The 12,796-nt window shown below is 39.2% G+C and overlaps 3 protein-coding genes across 8 annotated transcripts in view; all 3 read left to right on the top strand.

Moving 5' to 3' along the window:
* The window catches only part of LOC108043887 (LIM/homeobox protein Lhx3), a 33,994-nt gene extending 25,647 nt beyond the window's left edge, over window positions 1-8,347 (top strand). For 3 of the 6 annotated variants that reach the window (XM_044460064.1, XM_044460065.1, XM_044460063.1), the window contains 6 exons: window positions 5,412-5,586; window positions 5,689-5,900; window positions 5,969-6,161; window positions 6,228-6,379; window positions 6,844-7,038; window positions 7,095-8,347. In XM_044460064.1, coding sequence (XP_044315999.1) covers window positions 5,412-5,586; window positions 5,689-5,900; window positions 5,969-6,161; window positions 6,228-6,379; window positions 6,844-7,038; window positions 7,095-7,405 — 1,238 coding nt within the window. In that variant the 3' untranslated portion in view covers window positions 7,406-8,347. Of the gene's footprint in view, window positions 1-3,862; window positions 4,283-5,411; window positions 5,587-5,688; window positions 5,901-5,968; window positions 6,162-6,227; window positions 6,380-6,843; window positions 7,039-7,094 lie in introns of those variants that run through there. The other 3 variants (XM_017122702.2, XM_017122703.2, XM_044460066.1) reach the window with 3 other exon arrangements.
* A 265-nt stretch (window positions 8,348-8,612) lies between these two features.
* LOC108043885 (apoptosis-inducing factor 3) lies at window positions 8,613-10,241 on the top strand. Its single transcript, XM_017122700.1, has one exon. It carries the CDS (start codon window positions 8,613-8,615, stop codon window positions 10,239-10,241), a length of 1,629 nt encoding a protein of 542 aa, XP_016978189.1.
* A 1,410-nt stretch (window positions 10,242-11,651) lies between these two features.
* On the top strand, window positions 11,652-12,291 carry LOC108044454. The gene has a single exon (XM_017123467.2). The coding sequence runs from the start codon at window positions 11,783-11,785 to the stop codon at window positions 12,137-12,139; it is 357 nt and encodes a 118-aa protein (XP_016978956.2). The 5' UTR covers window positions 11,652-11,782; the 3' UTR covers window positions 12,140-12,291.
* Window positions 12,292-12,796: the final 505 nt, after the last annotated feature.

Here is a 12,796-nt window from a genome sequence, read left to right on the forward strand (position 1 = left end):
CTGCCCACCCACCACCACCACCCTCCCCCTCTACGTTGATGAGCATTTTGTCTTTCGCCCGCTGCGATTAAGCAACAAGCTCGGACTAAAATAAACTGAGTAGTAGAGTGCGTGCTTGCGTGGGTTCACTTTGAAAAGTTTTTCTGGCTCTATGAATTTTTGAAAACCCTGTCTCTGCATGGCTAATACCTGCCCTTATGCCGGGGATATCGAGGGAGTGCGATATGCTTACACGAAAAAGAGCTGCTTTTGGGTCCTGCTAGACGTAATCCCAGCTTTGGCTGCCTTTTACCCGTCGCCAGCATATTTAAGCTCCCCTTCCAGAAAACCCGGTGTCCTGCAGGCAGATAATGCTTAGCGACAAGGATGTGTATATATATATATATACATATATCTGTTTGCCTGCCTGCGTATCGCTCAATTTGCCTTCGATTGCGGGCCGCCATTTTACCTGGGGCAGCCATTCAAAAAAGGTCCTTTCTTTTTCGATTTTTATACCCTTGCAGAGGGTATTATAATTTTGGTCAAAAGTGTGCAACGCAGTGAAGGAGACATCTCCGACCCTATAAAGTATATATATTCTTGATCAGGATCACCTCCTGAGTTGATATAGCCATGTCCGTCTGTCCGTCTGTCCGTCTGTCCGTCTGTCTGTCCGTCTGTCTGTTTCTACGCGAACTAGTCTCTCAGTTTTAAAGATATCGAATTGAAACTTTGCACACACCCTTCTTTCCTTTGCACGCAGTATATAAGTCGGAACGGCCGGGATCGGCCGACTATATCCTATAGCTGCCATATAACTGATTGATCGGAAATGCCATAACTCTGCTGTTTGTTAGGTTAGGAAGTTGGGACTTTCTATGGGTTTTATATTTGGCCAATCAATCCGACGTACCAAATTTCATAAGGATCGGCCGACTATATCTTATAGCTGCCATATAACTGATTGATCGGAAATGCCATAACTTTGGTGTTTGTAAAGTTAGGAAGTTGGGATTTTCTATGGGTTTTATATTTGGCCAATCAATCCGACGTACCAAATTTCATAAGGATCGGCCGACTATATCTTATAGCTGCCATATAACTGATTGATCGGAAATGCCATAACTTTGGTGTTTGTAAAGTTAGAAAGTTGGGATTTTCTATGGGTTTTATATTTGGCCAATCAATCCGACCTATCAAATTTCATAAGGATCGGCCGACTATATCGTATAGCTGCCATATAACTGATTGATCGGAAATGCCATAACTTTGGTGTTTGTTAAGTTAGGAACTTGGGATTTTCTATGGATTTTATTTTTGGCCAATCAATCGGACCTACCAAATTTCATAAGGATCGGCCGACTATATCCTATAGCTGCCATATAACTGATTGATCGGAAATGCCATAACTTTGGTGTTTGTAAAGTTAGGAAGTTGGGATTTTTTATGAGTATTAAGAATGCATCATATGAATAATTTTGGAAAATATAATTTACAGAGTATTCTGCAAGGGTATATCAACTTCGGCTCCGCCCGAAGTTAGCTTTCCTTTCTTGTTTTGTTGTGAATCCTGTTGTCGACTCCTGACAACGTCGCTGTCGGCTATGAATTTGTATCGGTTTTCTTTCATTTGGAGAGCACAATTGTACTATATGCTGCAATTCTTGCGTTGTTGTCAATATGGTTTGGGAAATCCCTAAGAAGTAGACTACGAATATTTAAGTGGAGTTGCAGAAATGTAAGGACACAGAAAAATATGAACGATGATTTTGTAATAAGCTGTTTATTGGAATAGCGTTAAATAACATGAATTAGAAACATTTACCATTTAAACTTTTTCAGAACTTAGTTTTTTTAAGACTAAAGTTTTAAACGAATTTGGTTTTTGTAATTTTCTTAACTATTATTTCTATAATAAATAAATAGTAAATAATTCAATAATATTATAAAAGTACTTACACTTTAAATATATATACATACAAATTGGCCTTTTAGAACCAAATTTGTAAAACCAAAATGACAACCAACATTTTTAAATGCTAAGAAATATATCCCCAACTGCTTCCCTTTTATAAATAAGGTTTCAGTGTAACATGCCATGAGGAATTAAATCTGAGAGACAAAAATAGCTTAAAACCGAAAAAATAACGAAAAATATTTCAGCCAGACTGTCAAGTCAAATTACAAAGAAGAGCCTTTAAAACGTCCAAAAGTCCGAATGTCAAATACGAATGTGTGGGATTCCTCGTTTGCGTGCGAATGTGTAGGTGTTGCTGCCTTTGGCCACGCACATTTTGGCTTTTGGAAAATGGCCGAGACCAAAGAGACTGTGAGCCTCGAACGCTTGGCAGCTCATAGGCGTACGTCTCGTCCTCGTCTCACCAACCGACTAACGGATGGCCGAAAGCGCTTGAATGCACTGGGAATAATAACAGATCGAACTTTACTTGATAGCAAAGTAATATAAACATAAGGTTGGGTTAGGATGCACTTTTAGTTTTAATTACTTTCGAAATGGAAATCGATTGTTTTTAAAATATAAGAAAGGTATAGAAAGAAATTGGGATGTTTAAAAAAAGAAAGAAAATTTATATAAATATATTTATATATTTTAGAAAAATTGTTTATATTGAAAAAGTTTTTTATTTTTAGAACTATTAGTGGTTTTCATTTAATAAACATATTACTTTGAAATCGAACTATGTATATTTAAATGTGTTTTAGAAAAAATAATGTCAATACTGTATGAGCTAAGCTAGTATAACCGCAGATATAATTTCAATTAGAATACTAAAGTTATTGAACTTAAGATACAAATCATTTGTATAAATGGGAACACTTTGAATTGGTGGGACAAAAGTATATTAAAATAAAAAGGATTTAAAAGTCACAATAATGATTTTATTGGATAATATGAATTGAAGAGCAATCAAAGTCGAATTTCTTTATGTGGCTTTTGTGGGGCTTGAGGGGCTGAGGGGTCAGGGGTCAGGGGGTAGTAGGTGCGCAGACGTGCTCTCGATCAGCCGGTCGGCCGAAGTCAGTCAGTCAGCTATTTAACGGCTTTAAGGTCATTTTCACAGTTACGAAACAATGACACAACAATAAGCAATGGCAGCCAAGTGCGCACACATACATTAACACATACACATGCAGGCAGGATATGGCAGGGAAGAAGAAGAAAGAGCCAAGCTGCAGTGCAAAACAATACAAACATATTTATGTGTATTTTTAGTACACTACAGTGTGTTTTCCAACCGAATTTGCCCACAAAACGAGAGAGCACACAAGTGGAAAAGAGACGGGGCTACGAATGCCAGAAAGAGAGGGCTGTCAAGGAGGGGGGGTTGGGAAGTGAGTAAAAAGCCGAGTTGAAAAGAGCTTTTCGAGAGACCACTCCCCGAAAACTGCAGGCGACGTCGACGCACACAAAACAACCAATCCCAGGCACAAACACACAAAAAAGCCAAAAGAAAACCCCCCTCCACACACACACATACACGCATAGACGCACACGCATATGGCAGTGGAAAATGGAATGTGGCAAAGTGTTACAATGCAATTTCCCCGCCGTTTTGTTTTTGGCGACCAACCCAAACTCAATTGTTGAGGGCAAAAACAGAAGTAGCAGAAGATGAAAAGCGAAAAAAGGCCAGTCTGGAAAACTGGCACAGTCGACACAACAGCAACAACAACGCAAACATTTGGCACAGGGTGCAGCCGAATCAGCTTTCCAATTGGAAGTGCTAAGGGTTGGGTTTCCCCATTCCAGCCGTGATTATGTCAGCCCCTGTACATGTGCGTCTGTGTGTGTGTGTGCAGACCACCCCCTTCCACGATGAGCAGTGCCATCGTGTGCCGTTAGTCGTCAGTTGCTTTCCAAGCCTCGAAGTTGCCGCTCGGTTTTTTCCCCGGTCATTCGTGCAGCTAAAATTCTGTGATAACGGTTTTGACAAGCCAACCAAAAAAAAAAAACAAAAACCAAAACTAAAACTAAATAAATAAAAAACGGAAAATTGCTAGGAAAACCCCTTATCTTGGCCTTCGGCGAAAGCATACAAAATGTGGATTAAATCAACAGAAACCACAGTGTGAAATAGTGAAAGTGATGGTGGATTGGTTCGCATAGAGCTAGAAACCAATCAGCAATTTGCATACCAAGGAGCGACGGGATTTCCACCGCCAACAGCAATGGAACTTTTGAAACTAATGATGTTCAAAAGTGACTTCCTGTCCAATGGCAAATGTGATGATCGCGTACCGCCGATTAATTTGAGTCAATTGCCAGAGTTCTTACTATGTAAGTCGCAATTGGGAAAGGATAATGGGTTACGACCTCGGTTTTTCACATCGGACCTGCACTCTTAGTGGGTCATAGGGGAAAATAGCTGGAAAACTTATGCCTCCACAAGGTGTGGGACATGGCAACAAGAAAATGAAAGCCTTCAATGAAATCAGAAAATCTATTTGATTTCAAGACATACAAATTTTGTTTCTTAAACTTTGGTTTACAAAAAGCTAGAATTTTATCATTTTATAATACCATATAAGTTAATATTATGAAAAAAAGGAAATTATTAATTTGCTACGATTTTCATTAGTCAATCGTCAAGATAAATGACCAGAATTCCAATAAGGTATAATCAAAATATAATTGTGTTTAACATGTTTAACATGTTACAACAATAACATAAGAAAATGAAAAAAAAAAGAATTTCAAAAGCAATTTTTAGTATTTTTAGCAATAACATAAAAAGTTGTTATGAAAGAACTAAAAATGCAATATAGAATGCATTACAAAGTCTTTTGCGTCAACTTGTTAATTCACTCGAAAAATAATCTTCTCTGGATAATTAACTAAACTAAAATGAGTTTCTACAACATAAAATTAACGAAAACACACCTAATCAAAAATTGGGTAATTCATAAATCGCTCAGTGCCGAAACAGCAATATACTTTAAAAGTTTCTAATTCAATTCCTACGTAACATATGTATGTAAAATACAAAGTACGTTAGAAAAAAATATTGTTGTAAAATCCGTAAGCCGACACAAATTTTCTTTATTAGGTGCATAAAAATCGAATTTTCTTTAATTCTTTTTTGGAAAAGCCATGTTATGAATCACTTTTTTTTTTTTTCAAAAACTTTGGACTGTAAAACTTTGTATGTTCAAACCAGATAATAACGTTTTCTATATAGTGACTTTTTAAATAGACGACAAAATCAAATTCAATTTAAAATCAAATAGCTCAATTAAATATTGTTTTGATTTGATTCAGTACATTTGTATCTGTGTTAGTCGTAAAAAGAAAAACAACAAACAGAATGGGTAAAGAAAATACAAAGGCTATTACTGCGAATGCAAACATAAACCCACATATATATGATCGATAGCAATTAATTGGATATTTTCGGGCTTTCTTTTAGCTACGATCCCCAAGTGCGGTGGCTGCCACGAGCTGATCCTGGACCGTTTTATCCTGAAGGTGCTGGAAAGGACGTGGCACGCCAAGTGCCTGCAGTGCAGCGAGTGCCATGGCCAGCTGAACGACAAGTGTTTCGCGCGGAATGGCCAGCTCTTCTGCAAGGAGGACTTCTTCAAGTAAGTAAATTTCTCAAATGCCAAATAAATGTATGCTTCCTTGTCGTGGCCAAATTGGTTTAATGAAAAATCTCCTTCCATGTCGCATTTGCCAATGTTCGGGTCGAACAGACGTTACGGTACAAAGTGTTCCGCTTGTGATATGGGCATACCGCCCACGCAGGTGGTGCGTCGGGCCCAGGACAACGTCTACCATCTGCAGTGCTTCCTGTGCGCCATGTGCTCCCGCACCCTGAACACCGGCGACGAGTTCTACCTGATGGAGGATCGCAAGCTCATCTGCAAGCGGGACTACGAGGAGGCCAAGGCCAAGGGTGGGTGATCCACTAATAACTTCCTTTAGAGGATCTCCTTAATATTATGGAATTCTCTCCCCCCTCAGGCCTCTATTTGGATGGCTCCTTGGATGGCGATCAGCCAAATAAGAGACCGCGCACCACGATCACCGCCAAGCAGCTGGAGACCCTGAAAACCGCCTACAACAACAGCCCCAAGCCCGCCCGCCATGTACGTGAGCAGCTCTCCCAGGACACGGGCCTGGACATGCGGGTGGTGCAGGTCTGGTTCCAGAACAGGTGCGTCCCTCTGGGTTCCTTTTTCCTTCTCTATCCGCTTACTAACACCACTGCATCCTTCGACAGGCGGGCCAAGGAGAAACGACTGAAAAAGGACGCGGGACGCACGCGATGGAGTCAATACTTCCGCTCGATGAAGGGCAACTGCTCGCCACGCACCGACAAATTCCTCGACAAGGATGAACTGAAGGTCGACTACGACAGCTTCAGTCACCACGGTGAGTCCTCGAGCTTATTTTGATTAGAAGGAAAACAGCTTAAGGCCCTGACAAAAAAATATGAATCCTCTGCAAGGCATAAGTCAGACAAAATGGACTTCATTACGTTTCCTTGAAAAACAATATTTATATTCTTTAAAACTGTGTACTAAGAAATGCTTCAAATTTAAAAAGGAATCGTCTATAGACAGTTAGTTAAAATTGTATAGGCAGTATTTTAGTAATAAGAATTTGGAAGTACAAAACAAAAAATGTTTGCTATGGAAAACCTCTTTTTAATAGAATTTCTCAAAGGCTCAAAAGACATATTTTGCCATTTAAAAACAAAGGAAAAAATCGAATTTACAGACAAACAAATGTTTGTCTTACCTTTATTTTGCTTTTACTCTTAATTTTTGCTTTCAAATAAAAGACATAACTTTTAAGTTAAAGGTATTATTATTATAATCCTCAAATTTTTGCAGATCTGAGCAACGACAGCTACAGCACCGTCAATTTGGGTCTGGATGAGGGCGCCTCGCCGCACAGCATCCGCGGCTCCTACATGCACGGCAGTTCGAGTCCGTCGCAGTTTCCGCCGAGCAGTCGCTCACCCCCGCCCGTGGGGCAGGGTCATACGTTCGGCACGTATCCGGATAATATAGTGTACACCAATATAGGTGAGTTTCGGATTGAGATATTACCTTGAATGTGTCCTAAACTTTTGCCCATTCAGATCAAGCGGTGGGCTCCAGTTTGCATGCCAACAAATCGCACCATCGCCTGCACAGTAGCAACAATGTCTCCGATCTGAGCAATGATTCTAGTCCCGATCAGGGATATCCCGATTTCCCGCCCAGTCCGGATTCCTGGCTGGGCGATTCGGGCAGCACGAACAACACCAGCGCCAACAACAATGCAAACAACAATAGTAGCAGCAACAACAACAATAACAGCAACAACAACAACAACAGCAGCAGCGGTGGAAGTGGCAGTGTTAGTGTTAGTACCGCCCCCAATTTGTCAGCGCCGGGCGTACATTACTGATACTCAAATTTGCTTTTGCGTTATTTTGAGATGCAGTCACGTAGTCTGCTGTTGGCGGCTGCCCAGCAGCAACATCAGCAACATTCATCGCAACTATAGCAGCGACGCCATATTGAAAGCTCACAACAGTAACAGCAGCAACACCAGATGTTGCAACAGCAGCAGAAATAGTAACAGCAACAGCAGTAAAATCTTGAGCTCCAACATTAACAGCAGCAATGTAAACAGCAGCAACATCAACAACAGCAACAACATTAACAGCTGCAACAGCAAGAGAAAAGCTTAACCCATGAGATATATATATATGGCAACGCTGTCGTGTGTGTCTTAACCCACATCTTATTGTTTACGCACTAAGCCTTTATAATTTTTAGTGAACAAACCCCAAAAAAAAACAACACAATTTGCTCAAAATCCTTGATTTCAATTCGGTTTGCCAACGGTGGGCTTAGCTTGAGAATACACCTTACACGGCTTGAATGTTACTAAGCGTTATGATTACATTTGTTCTTGAACGATTACTTCGCTCTATCATTTACATTCGTAACCCTGATATTTTATTGTAAATATTGTATATTTGTGTATAGTGAATGGAAACTAAAACTGAATTTTAAATTAATTAAGTCTGTATAGCGTCAAACAAATGCGGGGCATTGCGAGCACAACATTGGTTAGGCCCTGCCCCAAAAACAAAACAAAACAAAAAAATCAACAAGTTATTTATTGCTTTATATAGGAATACAACAAAATTGCATAGGAGAAATATCAATTACGAAAACGTGATGTCGTATTTATATCTAACAAAAAAAAAAAACAAATACAAAAACCAAAAAATATTTCAACCAAATAGAAATGTCAGTAAAACAGCAACTACGTAAAATGATAAAACGAATGCGATGAAATAAATTACTATTTGACACATAAGAATAAAAGACAACAAAAATTGTTAACCAGAAAGTTTTAATTCATTTTTTATGGTGGGTATTTTTGCTTAAGATAAATGGTAAATACTTTTTCAGTTTCCATATATGATTTAAACTAATTAAAAAATAGCATAAAACACTAAAATAAACGAAATTAAAGAAAGCTTTAAAGAAAGCATAAAAACATTTTCTCACAAGTATTCTATTAATACTCTGTCAATTAATTTTAATTCCTTAACTTTTAAAGTCAATTTTAATATAAGATTCAAAATGATTTTAAAATGATGTCCTTACCTGAAAAGTACGAGTACTCCGATCCTGTGGCCGTGTGCCATAAGTCCGATTTGCAGGATAACGAGATGAGGGAGGTGGTATTCAACGAGAACACCAATATCCTCTTGGTCAAGCAAAATGATATCCTGCGAGCGGTGGGCGGCACTTGTCCCCATCGTGGAGCTCCTTTGTCCAAGGGAGTCCTGCCCAGAAATCGTGTGCGATGTCCTTGGCACGGAGCCTGTTTTAATCTGGAAACTGGTGACATTGAGAACTTTCCCGGCCTTGATTCGCTTCCCTGTCACCAGGTGGAGGTCGAATCCAGCGGTCAGGTGCTGGTGCGGGTCAAACGATCTTATTTGGGAAAAAATCAGAGGACCAAGAAGATGTCCAGGCGTAACTGGCAGGATCAAAGATGCTTTGTGGTGGTAGGTGGTGGTCCTTCGGGGGCAGTCTGTGTGGAGACCCTGCGGCAGGAGGGCTTCACTGGCCGCTTGATCCTCCTTTGCCGGGAGAATCAACTGCCCTACGATCGAATTGAGATCATGAACTCTTTAAATATGAAACCTAATCAGTTGTGTCTTCGGGACGAGAAGTTTTACAAGCACTACGACATAGAGGTTTGCTTGGGAGTCTCCGCTGAAAAGTTGGATACAATTCGCAGTACTTTGTATTGCAGCAATGGAACGATTTTAATGTATGACAAAATCTATATAGCTACTGGTTATTCAGCTATAAGACCCAATATACCCGGCGTGCATTTGGGAAATGTAAGAACTATTCGAAATATTGACGATGCCAGGAGCATACTGCAAATGGTGGAAAAAACAACGCGGGTGGTGTGCCTGGGTTCCAGTTTCATGGCTGTGGAGGCTGCCGCCAATCTGGTTACCAAAGCGGGCAGCGTTACCCTGGTAGCCCGACAAGATGTTCCATTTAAGATCACTTTGGGTCAGGTGATAGGAAAGCGCATACTGCAACTCCTAGAGGAAAACAACGTAAAGCTGCGTATGAGCAGTGGTATCTCCCAGATCCTGGGAAACTCCTTTGATGAGGTTACGGAAGTGGAGCTACTGGATAAGTCGCGAATTCCATGCGATCTGCTCATTCTGGGCACTGGTTGCCAATGCAATACTGACTTTCTACAAAACTCTGGCGTAAAACTAAATCCCAATGGCTCGGTGGATGTTAACGACTTTTTGCAGACAAATGTGCGCAATGTTTATGTGGGTGGTGATATAGCCAACGCTCACATATTAGGAGGGGTCACAGATCGGGTAAATATAAGCCATTATGGATTGGCCCAATACCATGGACGCATAGCTGCGATGAACATGTGTGGCCGCATTGCAAAACTGGAGGCCATTCCCTTTTTCTATACCGTGATCTTCGGCAAGGCCTTTCGCTCCGCCGGCTATGGATCCTACAAGGAGGTAATCATTGACGGAAGCCTCGAGGATCTGCAGTTCGTAGCCTATTTCGTGAACGATGAGGATGCGGTGACGGCAGTGGCCTCTTGTGGTCGGGATCCCATTGTCGCCCAGTTTGCCGAGCTGATATCGCAGCACAAAGGATTGTGCCGGTGTCAGATCACCGATTTCACGAAACGAATTAACTGGATAACGAAGCTAATGAACTAGAACTAATCTGTCTTACTTCACATGTTATTTACACTCTCAGTACTTTTGAATTAACAAGCATTTCAGTTCTTTAAGTAAAAATAAAACACTTTTAAGCCTACTTTGTGGATTTCAAAGTTAATCTTTGCTCGGCCTGATTTTATATACCATTATTTTATAATCTTCTTAAAATAAAGTTTTTAACCATAAATTCATATCTAATGGCAAGCAAGTAAACTTTATATTAAGTCTACAAAAACCATTTGTAAAAATTAGACATATCTGTTAAATACATGTTTTTAATTACGCTGTTAGTCGAAGCTTATCGATAAAGTCTAAACCGACTTTGTTTCGACTTTATTCCACCAAAAAACGTTAGAGCTTAAACAACTGCATAGCATAATAATTAAATTAACTGCTTTAATTGCATAAGATTTGGCTATGAGCGATAAAGCCATATTCGTTTTCCAACTGCCGTGACGTTTGGAAGATGAAACTTCTCGGACTTTTAGTCGTTTCTTTGCTTCTGGCTTCAACTCAAGCTTATAGGGGTTGGTACTCCTATACCCCCGAAAAAAACTTTAAAAAAAAGCGCACTCAATTTTAACAATAAGGTTATTATGTTTTGTCTTCGAACTCTATAATTGATAGACAGTAAAAAGTAAGTAATAAATTTGTCATCAAACAAAGTAAACTAAACAAATCACCATTTATAATTCAAACTACCCTTTTAGATTGTGTAATTTAAAATATGGCAACATATAATATAACATATAATTTTTTGCTTAGAAATTCCACATAATATAGTAACCTAACCCTCTGTTTTTTCATCTGACCCCAAACCATTAATTTTGTTGTTTCTTTTTTTATACAGTATAGAGGGCAATTCCCTATGTGAGATTGTCATTATTATTTCAGCAATTTACTGACAGTTTAAACACGTTAATGGCCACATCAAAACGGCAATACGAGACATATAACGGTAATTTGGATGGCAAAAAGTGTTTTTTTTTTTGCAGACAACTCATATATGTTTGTGCTGTATTAATTGTACATATACATATATCACACTTTTAAATTTATGTGAATATGATTGTTTCCGTTCCTATTGAAAACTATTCCTTTGTTGGGCGTTTAATGGGTTAACAGTTTAGCAGGTAAATTATGCAATGTGCGTTGTAAAGCGATCACAAAAAATATATCAATGCAAATATAAAACGAGAACGTTAGCTAAGTTTAGTGAGCCATATTTCGCAAAAAAATGTATAAAAAATCCAATCTGAAATCAACAGTTTAGCACAAAACCGACATTTGTTTGTCGCCCGTTGCGAAAGATTCAAGTGACTAGCTATAGGTACCAAATTATAATATGCTCTGAAAGGGTATAGAAATGTGTTAAAGCCTTTTAAAATGATCGAGAGTAAGCCATGCTTTTAAATTCAAAGTAAAAAGAACCTATTCCATATTACTTCGAGCTAGAGCTCACAACCGTTTTCAAAATTAACACATTAAATTCGACGAACTACAAACTAAAAGAATAGAGTACTTCCACTCCGATCGACATGTGTTTCAACGAACTTGAGGATCGCAGTTTGCTGCCAGACTGTCACATCGCGAACAGAGTGTTCCTCTTCTCGCTGCTGCAGTCTCTCCAGGAGCAGGAGCGTCGTCCAGAGGAAGTGGATGTCCAGTTGCGGGATCGCTACAATGTATTCCGCCAGGTGCTGCCCAATTATCCGCTGCCTGAACAGGAGAACTCTGATGTCAGAATGTATTTTTTGCGGGATCAGGAGCAACAGCATTCAGTCCCAGTCTCCATGGACGCGGACTCATCTGGCGATGGGATGAGCGAATCCAGCCTGGACAATGATTCCAGCCAGATCGCCCTTTCCGGCAACAGGATGGACTGGCCGATTTAACTAAAATGTCTGGGCTTGTTTAAGCATCACAAACCCACATAAATTCAAAAAGTGAAATTATTTCTTTGGCTAAATGTCTGCCAAGTGATGTTAAACGTAATGAAAGTAAAACCTGACCATTAAACGCTAAACAATAAAAAAGAAAATAAAACATAAAATTACAAAACATTTTTGGGGGGGCATTTGGTACTACCAACATACATATTAAGCAATTTAATGTGCGTTTGTCGCGCTTGTTTTCCTGCTTACAAAACTGGAACCAGCTGGCCGTTTGTCCAGTGAAATGCGGCAAGCAAATCAAATCTAAATGATCTCATTCAACATATTTTATTATTACCCTCAAAAAAAAAACTGGAAAAAAACGTACGCTAATCTCACTTAAATAATAACATACATCACCAAACAGGGGAAAGTATAGGCCAATTGGAACTAAGTGTTCCCTACAACACAAGATTTAAATACAAATAATAATTAAACATTTTTATTTTGCTTGTAAAAAGATACAAGCTTAATTTCAATTACAATCTCTATTTTTAAAATTGTCGTAACTTGGTGATATATTCCTCGACTTAAAACTTAAGTCATGGGTTAATTTAAATTTAAATGGAATTTATAAATCAATTTAAAATCAATTTATAAAGAGCTATCAATTCTGGC

Source organism: Drosophila rhopaloa, unplaced genomic scaffold (assembly GCF_018152115.1).
Source record: "Drosophila rhopaloa isolate 14029-0021.01 unplaced genomic scaffold, ASM1815211v1 contig_2, whole genome shotgun sequence".
Taxonomy (NCBI): domain Eukaryota; kingdom Metazoa; phylum Arthropoda; class Insecta; order Diptera; family Drosophilidae; genus Drosophila; species Drosophila rhopaloa.

Bases quoted from the DNA above. Each gene is read 5' to 3' on its own strand.
- LOC108043885 (XM_017122700.1), top strand. From the start codon at position 8,613: ATGTCCTTACCTGAAAAGTACGAGTACTCCGATCCTGTGGCCGTGTGC.
- LOC108044454 (XM_017123467.2), top strand. From the start codon at position 11,783: ATGTGTTTCAACGAACTTGAGGATCGCAGTTTGCTGCCAGACTGTCAC.